At 35.2% G+C, this 12,835-nt stretch overlaps 1 protein-coding gene across 1 annotated transcript in view; it reads left to right on the top strand.

Moving 5' to 3' along the window:
* The window catches only part of PCID2 (PCI domain-containing protein 2), a 138,400-nt gene that overhangs the window by 8,628 nt on the left and 116,937 nt on the right, over positions 1 to 12,835 (top strand). Inside the window, exons 3-5 of the mRNA XM_090375136.1 lie at positions 2,667 to 2,788; positions 6,353 to 6,403; positions 9,423 to 9,433. Of these exons, the coding sequence (XP_090231262.1) occupies positions 2,667 to 2,788; positions 6,353 to 6,403; positions 9,423 to 9,433 (184 nt within the window). The remainder of the gene's footprint in view (positions 1 to 2,666; positions 2,789 to 6,352; positions 6,404 to 9,422; positions 9,434 to 12,835) is intronic.

The following is a 12,835-nucleotide window of genomic DNA, read 5'->3' as shown; positions in this document are numbered from 1 at the left end:
GCCTTTTCCAATTAATTGTTTCCTGCTATGCTAGATGGTGATGGTGGTGGCAAACTGCAGAGAGATATCAGTCCGATGCTCTGGCCGAACAGAAACAGTCACATGGCACAGTGTTGTGGTATGTGGGGATGTTTTCCTGGGAACCTCTTGCAGCTCTGTACCCCTAGACTGCACTATGAATGCCAAAAACTACCTATCTATTGTGGTTGATCAGGATACCCCTTCATGATGACTGTCTTCCTGGATGGTAGAGGTATGTTCCAGCAGGATAATGGACATGGCTACATTGTTGGTATTGTTTGAAAGTGGTTCACTGAACACTAAGGTGACTTCCAGGTCTACCCTGGCCATGGAATTTGCCAGTTATGAATCCCATAGAACATCTCTGGGATTATGTAGATTAAGAGATTCAGCATTTGGATCCTCTACCATGGACTATCATAGATCTCCAGGATGGAATCCTGGCAATATGGTACAAAAGTATACTTTCTGCAGTGTTTAGATGCCTGATAGAGTCTGTGCCTCACTGTGTGGCAGCAAGAGGAGGAGGATATACCTACTATTAGGTAGTTGATCATAATGTTTTGACTGGACAGTGTGTATCCTCCCCTTTCCCTGATAAACCTACCAATGCCATTTGTCAAATTTTCAGTTTGTAATCCTTTCATAAGTTTTTAACTTATTTCCTAATACTTCTATCATTCCAAACTCTTAGAAGAGTTGATACAAAGAATGTCTATTTATATCCTAAATTGTTTTAAATAAAAATTTTTTTATTTTTTGCCTCTAGCAGTAAGCATTCCAGTTCCACTACATAAATTTATAATTATATATCTGTTTCACTCCTCTCCTCCTCCACCACCACCACCACCACCACCACTATTTTCCCCACCTACACAGTCTACAGTTTCTTTTAAACTTCTCTCATATTTTTAACTGTTGCTAATAATTTCAGTATATCAGACTGTTAGAGGAGTTGGCGGTACAGAGTATCTATTTCTATTCTAATTCTTTAACTATTTTCTATTCTGTAAATTATTAGACTTGAGCTAATGAGTCCACTCTAAGTGAAACTTAACATGTTCACTGCCTCTGATGTATATAAGCATTAAAAAGGCACCCAAGTGGCATGCTGTGACACATATGAGCAGTCATTCTTAAGATGTCAATAAATGAGTGCTATAAAAGTAAAGGCATGGAATTAACAACTGTGTGATGTTGGCACACTGATTGAACTCTACACTATTTGCAGCAATGCTTGGTTTTTATTTATAGACTTGGTATACAGTTTTATATGTTCTTTGCTTATGTTTGACATTTATGTATGCAGTAAACAAAATTTTAAGGTTCATTCTGATTTGCAGCACAGCTCAGAAGACATGTTAACTTTTTTTTAGCTGTGAATTCCAGACTCTTACTTTTCAACCATTATGAATTTTTGGAATATTGAGGATTTTGGAATATTGTTGTTTCTTAACATTCCAAAAATGATAGCATATTGGATCCACTCTCTCAAATATAGGCAGAAGCAAACATGTTAATTGGTTGTGATCCTGGGATACTGGTGCACAGATGCAAATTGCTTCCAGATACTGCCACAAAAAGTGTACAACCCATAAGTCTGCTTCCATAGGAAAAGTTAATTATTTAAAAAAATATCAAAAAACAAAAGAGAGAAGACTTGTTATAGATAATGGGTTCCCAATCTGAAGTGTTTGAATATATCTAGGACAAGCCCTATGATGCAACCCTCTTGGCATATCATTAGTATAATAGGTGCTGGCAGTATTGCTGTTTTGATGTAACAGAAAAGTGATACACATTTCCAGAGTAGAGAGAAGCAGTAATGTGAAAAGGATGAACTGTAAACAACACCATTGTTTTGTTGAACCCATACTGTTAGCCACACTGGATCATTATTTAAATAAATTACCTGTCAGGAGTTATTGAATTTGAGTGCTTGGGAAAGTTCATTGAGGAATTGAATGGGTACTTATTGGATATTGAATAGAGCATAATAGGAATGTTTTTATTTTATTTTATTTATTTATTTATTTATTTTTGTTAGATGCAGCAGAAGCCTAGCTGCCTTTCATCATTTGACCATTCTAATACTAATACCAAAAAAGTGAGCATTCCTTACTCCATTATTTTGTGTTGTGTTTTATGCCAGGTATCTGGTATTTTATCATGGTAGTCACAAAGCAGTAGCTTTCAGTGTTGTCAGAATCCACCTCTGCTGTATCATTCAACTGGCTGTCATTTTTTCAAAATATAAATATTGTATATCCATAAAAATATTTTCTGTGACTTAGCTTTCAGGCCAGAACAAATAATGTCATTGCTTGACAACAGAATTGAATATTACTAACAAGCATTCAGCACTCATAGATAGAATACTTTATACACTCATTAATCAAATAAAAGAGTATGCCTTTTGATTTGATTTGATTTTTTTCACTTCAGTGATTGTTGATTTATAAACTCTCCTTGTCCTATAAAATAATGTACAAGATGCTTTTACTTTCATAATTTGTTTATTTAAATTTACTGTGTATATGTAAAAAAAATTATGTATATCCAATGGGTTCATATTTAAAATGTTTGATTTTGAAATTTGTTTATATATAACTTTGGGTTATAGCTAATGTATTTTATCTTGTTAGGAGTTACTATCTTGTCAACATGCTCACATGGTTAGCCCTCGATTACAATTAGAAAATCCAGAAGGCCCAGTCCAGCGTGTTTTGGATCATCCATGGAATGATGTGGTTTCTGCACACCTTAGGTAAGAATGTGAGGTGCATTTAACTGTCTGTCAGACACATGGTAGACAGATAGAAATAAAAAAACTTAAAAATTAAAATAGCTGTTAGAATTGCATCAGTGTGAATTTTAGTATTCTATAATTGTCTTCAGTTGCCCATGAAGTTTTGGTTTTGCTTTCTCTTGCTCTGTACCGCTGCCACTGAAAAGTGACTTCTCAAATTGTAAATTTGAGAAGTCACTTTTTTTATTATTATTATTTTTTTTTAAATTACAGTCCTGTTATTAAAATTATTATTTGTTCTTATTGTCTAATACAGCATCAAAATAAGAATAAATTGCACCACCATTTAATTTTTTTTTATCCAATAGAGTTAGTGTCTGATACGGTCCCACCCTCTCTCATTAGCACATTATCACGTAATACGTGATAAAAGTGCATTTTTGGTTAATTTGTATGGCTTGGCATTCAATAAATTCCTAATTATTAAAAATATATATATATATACATACATATAGGAAGGAAAGGATTAACAAAGTGATAAATTATCTTATTGTGATTAAGACTTCAGACATCTTTTCTGCTCCTCCCTTTATTGGTTCGAGCCTGTCACCACCAAATACGGAGGATGCTGAAAGGTCAGGGAATGGCCACCGCATATTCCCGGAGCAATATGGCCTTAGTTGCTAATGCTCCTAAAAATCAAACAGCAAACAACAACCTCCCTTTATTAATGTGTTATAAAACAACACATTAATAATATGGAGCCAGATCTCCATATTAAATGTGACTAGCAGGAAATCGAAGTTTAAAACAATTGCAATAATGTATTGTTACCTAACCACATCATCATCATCAGTTTATTTACAAAAATACAATGTAAATAGGGAAACAATATACATATAAACATAAAAATAAATAAATACAAGTAAACAAGTAATTCTGGAGTAAAAAAAATCTGATATAAGAAAGGTCTATTGTATGAGTGAGAGCCAAGTCTCTCTGTTTTGTGCTATTTGGAAATGTTAGTACAAGATAATTGTGCAGATTCATTAAGGATTTTGCTGATGTACAGCCAGCATTGAATTTTGGGTCTCCTTCATTTCCTATGGCCGTTTGCTGGTTTGTAGAGGGCAAGTGGAATGAAATGGGCTACTGGAAAATGTCTGAGTTGGTGTCCTAGCCATCTCAATTGGCGTTTTTGGGGAGTCATCACCAAAGGTTCCTGTAGGCTTTCTTCTAAAACCGTTTGTATTGTTAATATGGTCTCTCCAGGAATACCCTAATAAGGTTCTAAGGCAGAAAGTGCCAAAACTATTGATGCTATTAGAATCTTTATTTAGTAGAAATGTTCCAGGTTTGTGCACTTTATATGAATAGTGACAAAATAATGCTTTTATATAATTTTTTATCTGTAGTGATTAGAGGGAATTTCCATATATTGTTTAAAGTTGAATGAAATTGCAATGCCTTATGCTTGCTTTTGACAATATCATTTAGTGAGTCAATTATGAATGAACCTAGGTATTGAAATTCTTTTACTTCTTCTAGCCTATCACTTTTGTTTATTTGAATGTATCCTTCTAATTAGTTTTTAAAAACTTTTGTTTTGCTACTATTGATTTTTAGTCCAAAGATTTCTGCCATTTGGCAAAGCGTATCAAAATGTTTTTGTGCCGATACACTGCTGTCATCAATAAGCAGAATATTGTGTGCAAAACTCAGTTCCAGTAAGGGAATTTACCTGTAGAATCCTCTAAGATGATCCCAAATTCATCCTCTGTTATAGCCTGAAAATATAATCTAGGGTTATAATAAAGAGAAAAGGAGCTAAGATAATCTCCCTGTAGAACTCCACTGGTGATGGGAAATTTTTTGATTTTTTTCATCATTAATGAGGACTCTGGAAAAATAATCTTGATAGGGTGCTGCTGTTGCTTTAATAATTCATTCAGGAATTCCATAAAATTTTAATGTTTCAAACCTCCTTTACCTATTAACTGAGTCGAATACTTTGGAGAAATTTATAAAATTTAAAATCAATGGAAGATAATCTTCCATTGAGTCTTCAAGTAATCATCGAATACAGTGGATATGTTTAAGGGTACTGCGGTTTTTAAGAAATCCAGCTTGATTCGTGCAGAGTAGAGGAGTATTATGAGATTCGATTCTATTTAATAACATCCTGTTATAAATTTTCAATGCAATTCATAGAAGTGTAATTCCTCTAATTTTTGGGTCAATTGAGATTACCCTTTTTTGGTATTGGTATAATGAGTCCTTCCTTCCATTGTGAAGGAATAGTCCCAGTGGCCAGAGTTGTGTTGAATATATTTAAGAGTTGTTCTTTGAGTTTGGATCTTCTAAACCTAATGGCCTCTGCTGTGATGCCATCAGGTCCTGCTACCTTCCCGTTTTTTTTTTTGTTGCTGTACTGCTTTTTCTAATTCCTGAATGATGAAACTGTTACAATTGATTGAGAGAAGATTTTGGACTACTATATTGGGTAAGGGTTTTTGTATTTGTGGAGATTGCTAGATTTAATAGGTTTTGGAAATGTTTTTTCCATTCTTCCATTTCTTCTTCTTTTGGAGGGCTCTTCCATCCCAGCCTCCAATTCTTAGTTTCCTAGACTTTCTTTCTTTATTACTTAATGAACTGGATTCTAGCTTAATGAACTATATTCTAGCTTTGATGCTGACAGTAATTCTGAATTTGGGCTACTTTGTCTGTCTTAAATGCTGAACAGATTTGATTATTTAATGTGCATAACCTGATCTGAAGATCTTGATGTCTGCATTTTCTAAGTCTGTTCCTGAGATTGTTCCTTTCTTCTATCAAGGTGATTGTGAATTGTGACACACATTCTCTTTTAGGCTTCTTAGATTCTGCTATCTAAGAGAAGTGTTGCTAATTTAATGGATGACAAACTGAAAGAAGGAATTTTTTTATTGGGCTTCAAATAAAGAAACTCCTCAAAGGTGATATATTTGAAATAAAGCTATAGAATGCTGAACTAGCAGTTTGATCCTGGTGATGATACTGAACTTGACCCGTTTGCAAAAAAAAAATTTTAGATGGGTCATGGCTTGAAAAGGATAATTAACTTTTATGTCTATGAGAAAATGAATTTCACCCTAATGTTGTTTTATTTAGCATTGCATTTTTCAGGAATGAATCTACAACATTAATCAAGACCTATGCATTTGAATTCTTTCTAGCTTTGATGTGTCAGAGTATTGTCAGTACAATTCTTTGCCAGCTGAACCAGAATCATCTTAAAACAGTAGTATTTGGTTTATTCCAGTTTACTGTCTAGTAGCTGATCTGCAATACTATTTAAAGCTTTACCCTCAAAATGAAAAATATTCTTGCGCTTAAAATGATGTCTCTCATCTTCAGGCGATACTGAATATGATGTATTGAAGAAAGGATATACTGGTGCTCATTCTGCATAGATGGTTTTTAATTTGATACATACTTAAAAATTTTTTAGTTGTTATTATATATTATTCTGCTCTTAAATTTTAGAATGTGAATCTGAGAATTTAAAGGTTGCTTCTTCTATAAAAATTTCTCTTTCAGGTGTATATACAATATCAACAATCATGACTTTATAGAAGCTTACAAGTGTCAGTCCTGTCTTGTACAATATCCTTTTTTTTTAATTATCCTTTATTTTTTAAATATTTTTTAATATTTTAATTAAATTACTTTATTTAAATAAAGTAACAGTTTTATTACATTATTCAGAGTTAACCAATTAAAATGTAACCCAGTTTGTAAAATAATAACAAAATTTTTTATTTAAAACAAATGCAAAGTTTAAAAAAGTTTTTTTTTTTTTTTTTTCAGTAAACATTTCTTCATATAAAAATGTGGTACATTATTTATTAACTGTCATTGGTAACAACAAAGACAGGTCTCTACAAAATAATAATTGTGCATTAATTGTTGGTATAAGTTTAATTGCTGACTTTCTGTACCTTCCTAAATATAGTCAGTTTTACTTAGCCATTTTTTGGAGGTGAACAATTATTTATTTTTTTTTATTTGAAATTATATGTGTAAAGAACTTGTCAGGTCTGTCATGACCATTTGTGTTACTATTTTTGCCTTCCACTTCAATTTTATATACTCTTTATTTTAATGTAACATAAACAAATAAGTTTCTCATCTGATGATTAATGGGTCTATTACAGAAGCTAGAAATTTTTTTTTTTTGCCTTGATTATTATTATATCTGTTTATAAAATATATTATTAATATTTCTCCGTGATAGTGGGGGGAATTTCTACCTCACGATGGGTACTGGTACCAGGTGCACAGCGTGGTTGTTATTTTTGGCTATTATTATTGAAATTCATCCCCACTATTTATTATTATTATTATTATATTATTATTTTCTTCCTGATTGGGGGTTTGACCTCATGACATGTATTGCTACAAAGTACACAGGTGGTTGTTGTTATGTCTGGTGTTACTGTTGGTCAAGGAACTCTCTGACTATCCTACAGGTGTTCAGGATTGCGACTTTCTGGAGTTCCTTGTAGGTGTTCTCTAGAAGACCTATTGCTGCTAGGCTGTTATGTAAGGTCTTTGGCACCATACCTGTGGTTGACACGATAATTGGGATGTTTGTAAATTTCTGCATATGCCACATCTCTTTGATCTCTGGTCTTAGGTTTGTATACTTCCTGATTTTTTCCCCATCGGTTTTCTGCAGTTGCCAGTGATGGGTACCGCTATGTCAGTCAGATAGGTGGCTTTTTCCTTCTTGTCTACAAGGGTTATGTCTGGTCTGTTGTGCGGGATTGTCTTATCCATTATTATGGCGTGGTCCCAGTACAGCTTGTGAGTTGGGGGTCTCTAGTACTGCCTGTGGTTCATACTTGTAGTATGGTACACTTTCTTCGATCAACTGGTATTTCCTTGCTAGCTTCTGATGTATTATCCTGGCTACCTGGTCATGGGTGATCACCTTGCACCCCGTGGTGATGTGTTGGATCGTTTCTGAGGCCAGGTGGCATCGTCGACATGTGTCATCAGACACTTCAGGCTCCTTTGGGTTTTATTTAACAATAGGTTAAATAAACTATTTAACCTGTTTTATTTAACCTATTGTTAAATAAAATAATAATAATAATAATATTTTATTATTATTATTATTATTATCTTTCTATACATTAAAATAGGCGCCTCCGTAGCCAGGTGGGCAGGAGCAGCAGTGCGTAGCACATGCTTCTTGATTAGGCCGGGGTTCGAGCCTGTGACCACCAAATATGGATGATGCAGAAAGGTCAGGGAATGACCATCGCATATCCCCGGAGCAATATGGCCTTAGTTGCTAATGCTCCTAAAAAACCAAATAACAACAACAACATTAAAATAATTTTCCTCCTAATGATATTTATTCAGCCAATGGGAGAAGAGGGGTACAGGTTACGTGTAATACGTAACAAATAAAAAATACATAATAGAAACTTGTTTTACTTTGGTAAAACAAGCTTCCCTTTAAACGTGGTTACTCGCAATGTTTATCTAACACGACCACGCAGTACCATTCTTGATTTCCATATGTAACGTATTTATTTAAATAAACTAAATGCAACAATATTTTAAGATTATATCTATATAATATCGGTGTAGATACACTATAGACAACTCTTAAAGGAAAACCATGATCATAGTGTGGAAGGCACCCACCGATGAAAAGCCAACTAGCTTTGAAACGGTTCATCTGAGTGGTGACATCCATCAAAAATAAATAACAATAGTCCTCTCTATTAGTGAAACATTACTTATTCAAGGTAGTACAATACATGGTAAATCATTGTGAAGAATGAGCACAATATGAGATACATATGAAATGATGCCTTTCACACTACGATAGTAGTTTTTCTTTAAGAGTTGTCTATGGTGTATCTACACCGATATTATATAGATATTGTAATATATTTATGTATTCATAGCTGAGGAAGAGACACACACAGTGTCAAAAGCATCTATAAGTATTTTATTTTATCAAAAGAAATGAGCGCAGCGAGCTGGGGGCAAAGTCCCCTAGTAGTTATTATTATTATTATTATTATTATTATTATTATTATTATCTGTTTAAAATGTGTTGATAAACACATTTTAAACAGATAAACTTTTCTGTTATTCAAACTTATACATGTTGATAAACACATGTATAAGTTTGAATTTTTTATGCTTAATGGTTTCAGAAAATGGGAGTGACTAATAGTTCCATGTTTATATTTTATGATTGTATTGTTTTTTATTTGATTTATTTTGCATTTTATTACAATCCATTAGTAATTTATTTTATTACAATCCATTAGTAAAAAATCAAGCATTGGTGTACTTTAAGCAGAATTCATAAAAACCGAAACCTTTTTCCAGAAATAGAAAAGGAAGTTGGGCACCAGTCAGGTGTTTGCAACCACTTTTGCTATGATTCAGGTTATATTAAAGGAGGTGGCAAAGCAACTAAGCAAACCCTTAGCCATACTTATGAGAGATCCTTGAACTCAAGAGGTCCCCATGGACTGGAGATGTGCAAATGTATCCCCAATTCACAAAGGGGGATCGAAGGGTGACACGAGTAATTACAGACCAGTTAGTGAGGTGCCTCCGTAGCCAGGTGGGAAAGAGCAGTAGTGCGTAGCATACGCTTCTTGATTAGACCGGGGTTCGAGCCCGTCACCACCAAATACGGAGGATGCAGAAAGATCAGGGAATGACCACCACATATTCCCGGAGCAATATGGTCTTAGTTACTAATGCTCCTACAAAAAAAAAAGCCAAATAACAAATAACCAGTTAGTTTAACTTCTGTTCCGGGTAAAATAATGGAGTCACGGGTTAAGGATGCATTGCAGGATCATCTAGACAAGACTGCAGCAATAATTCAGACACAGCATGGGTTTGTTAAGGGAAAGTCTTGTCTGACAAATTTGATAGGATATTATGATGTGGTTACAAAGGAACTGGATGCAAAAAAGTAATTTTGATAACATATATTTGGATTTCAGGAAAGCTTTTGACACTGTTGCGCATGGAAGACTATTGTACAAATTGGAGCAGAATGGTATTAAGGGTAAGTTGCTACAATGGATAAAAGGATGGTTGAGCGGGAGAAGACAGAGGGTGGTAATTAATGAGTGCTCTTCGTGGACTAATGTTATTAGTGGAGTCCCACAGGGTTCGGTGTTGGGTCCTCTGTTGTTTTGTATATTTATCAATGATATTGATGAAGGTACATTCAGGCTTAGTGTCGAAGTTTGCAGATGATACAAAGGTTGGCATGGTTGTTAACGACAGTAATGGCAGTGTGCTACTGCAACAGGATCTAGATAATTTGGGCAGATGGGCTAAGAAGTGGCAACTGAATTTGGGGAATTTAACCTTGACAAATGCAAAGTACTGCATATAGTAGAAGTAACCACAGAGAAACGTACCAACTGTGTGGTACTACACTTAAGGTGGTAGAAAATGAAAGAGACCTGGGAGTAATTGTGCAGTCAGATATGAAGTTTTCTGAGCAATGCAGATAGGCTGCCAGGGCAGCTCATGGGGTTTTGTCAATGATATATAGGAATTTTGCTAGCAGGGAAAAGGAGGTGATTGTCTCTCTGTATAAGGCAATGGTTAGGCCACGCCTTGAGTACTGCATACAGGTCTGGAGGCCTCATTTTAGGAAGGATGTAGATTTGCTTGAACGTGTACAGAGAAAGGCAACAAGATTGGCGAGGGGAATGAAGGGATCCTCTTACCAAGAGAGGCTTAAGTTCTGCTAATTGCAGTGGCTGGAGACTAGGCACCTGCAAAGTGAACTGATTGAGGTGTATAAGGTCTTGAATGGGTTGAGTATGCTGAATTCTGATGGGATCCTTCCATTTGTTCAGATTATGAACCTAAGGGGGCATAAATTCAAATTAAGAAAAGACAGATGTAGAATTGATGTGCGGAAATTTGTCTTTAGCCAGCGGGTGGTTAATTGCTGGAACAAACTTCCATCTGTTGTTGTGGAAGTTGATAGGTTAAATAAATTTAAGGAGGAACTGGACAGGCATTTGGAGGGAATGGTGTAATTTTTTTTTGCTGATGCTGCATAAGCTCATACACTTGCTTTCTTGCATCACATGACACTACTACTACTATTAGTAGAGCCATATGATGCAAGAAAGCAAGCTTATGGAGCATCAGCCAAAAAAAAAAAAAAAACCCACTCCCATTTCACCACTCCGTTCGTTCGAAATACCTGTCCAGCTGAGCCTTAAATTTATTTAGGCTATCAACTTCCACAACAAGGGATGGAAGTCTGTTCCACGAACCAAGTACCCTCTGGCTAAAATCAAATTTCCCCACATCTATCCTACATCTGTCTTTCCTCAATTTGAATTTATAACCTCTCAGGTGATTATTCTGGGCAAGAGGAAGAATCCCATCGGCATTGAGCATGTTCAAACCATTCAATGCTTTATACACCTCTATCAGATCACCTCGCTGGTGCCTAGTCTCCAGACACTGTAATTTGCAAAACGTAAGCCTTTCTTCATAAGAGCAACCCTTTGTTCCATTCACTAATCTTGTTGTCCTTCTCTGTACTTGTTCCAACAGCTCTACATCCTTCTTGAAATGAGGTCTTCAGACCTGTATACAGTACTCGAGGTGTGGCCTGACCATTGCCTTATACAAGGGAATAATCACCTCCTTATCCTTGCTAGAAAAATTCCTGTATATCATTGACAAGACACCATGAGCTACTCTTGCAGCCAGTCTGCACTGCTCAGAAAACTTCATATCTGCCTGCACAATTACCCACAGATCCTTTTCATTCTCTACCACTGTCAGTGTAGTACCACAGAGTTGATACTCATTTTGTGGAGCCACTTTGATAGGCAACTCAAGATGAAGTGCCTCCATAATATGAGATTAATGCACTAAGAAGCAAGCCCAGTTTGTTCAAAACTGTGTGCATGGCCATGCCCTACATGCATTGTGACTTTTTATAGCTTTTACAGCTTGAGGCTTTTTCCTTCGACTTAAACATGCACATTCCAGTAATAACTTGTTGGCTAAAAGAAGACTCCCTACAATCTAATCTAAACCTTTTCCCCTGTAATTTGAATTTATGCCCCTTATTTCTGGAATCATTTATAACTGAAAATTTCACCCTTATTTATTTTACTATCCCCTCAAAGCCTTAATATATGTCAGATTCCCCTCCCATTTACCCCAAGATTCCAAGCTCTGTAATGCACATATTCAAAGTCTTTCCTCATATGGGCATCTTTTTGCTGATTTCACCAGACATATTACCTGCCTTTGGACCTTTTGAGAAGCTTGATCTAAGTGAAATTTCACAATTGCCTCATATTAAATGACCCCCCCCTCCTCTACAAGCAAATGTTTAATAAATCATTGACAGGACTCCACAGCCCTCCTTGCCATCTGTCCACACTGCATGGTAAACTTCTTGTCTTCCTGCCTGTATCATAACCTCTAAATCCCTTTTTTTTCCTTCCTCACTTATAATTCAACCCCTCCAATTGCATGTTATTTTAGTGTTGTTATTTCCCAGGTCAATATGCCTTAGTTATTGTATATTCTTGCATATGTCAACTTTTTTTTTTTTTTCTATGAAAATTTGCGCTTAATCATGTATTCACTCAAATTCTTAGCAAAGTTTATTATCTTAGTACTCACCTCTGAGATCCCTATTGATTAAAGTTAAAAATTGCATGAAAGGAAGGTGAAAGTTCCATTATATTAATTGATTAAATTTAAAACCATGTCCCTAGGAAAAGGGAGTGCACCACCTTTTTCCTGGTTGTCATTTATAAAATTGTATGAAAGAAATTTGCGTGTTAAAAAGCCAAGAGCTGGATATGAAGCTTTCAGTGTCATCGTCATCAGTTGGTGAATGACATAAGTTGTGAGGTGATAATTTATAGTATTGCAGTACCCAGGATGCATTGTGTTAAGCACATGGAAATTTGATTTGTTTGAGCTGCTATATTAGTTATAGATTCGTAGGTAATCTGGTGTTTAAAATTTCGT

Source organism: Mastigoproctus giganteus, chromosome 6, assembly GCF_048544385.1.
Source record: "Mastigoproctus giganteus isolate SK-2022 chromosome 6, ASM4854438v1, whole genome shotgun sequence".
NCBI classification, from domain to species: domain Eukaryota; kingdom Metazoa; phylum Arthropoda; class Arachnida; order Uropygi; family Thelyphonidae; genus Mastigoproctus; species Mastigoproctus giganteus.
This window is presented reverse-complemented; position numbering and strand designations above follow the sequence as displayed.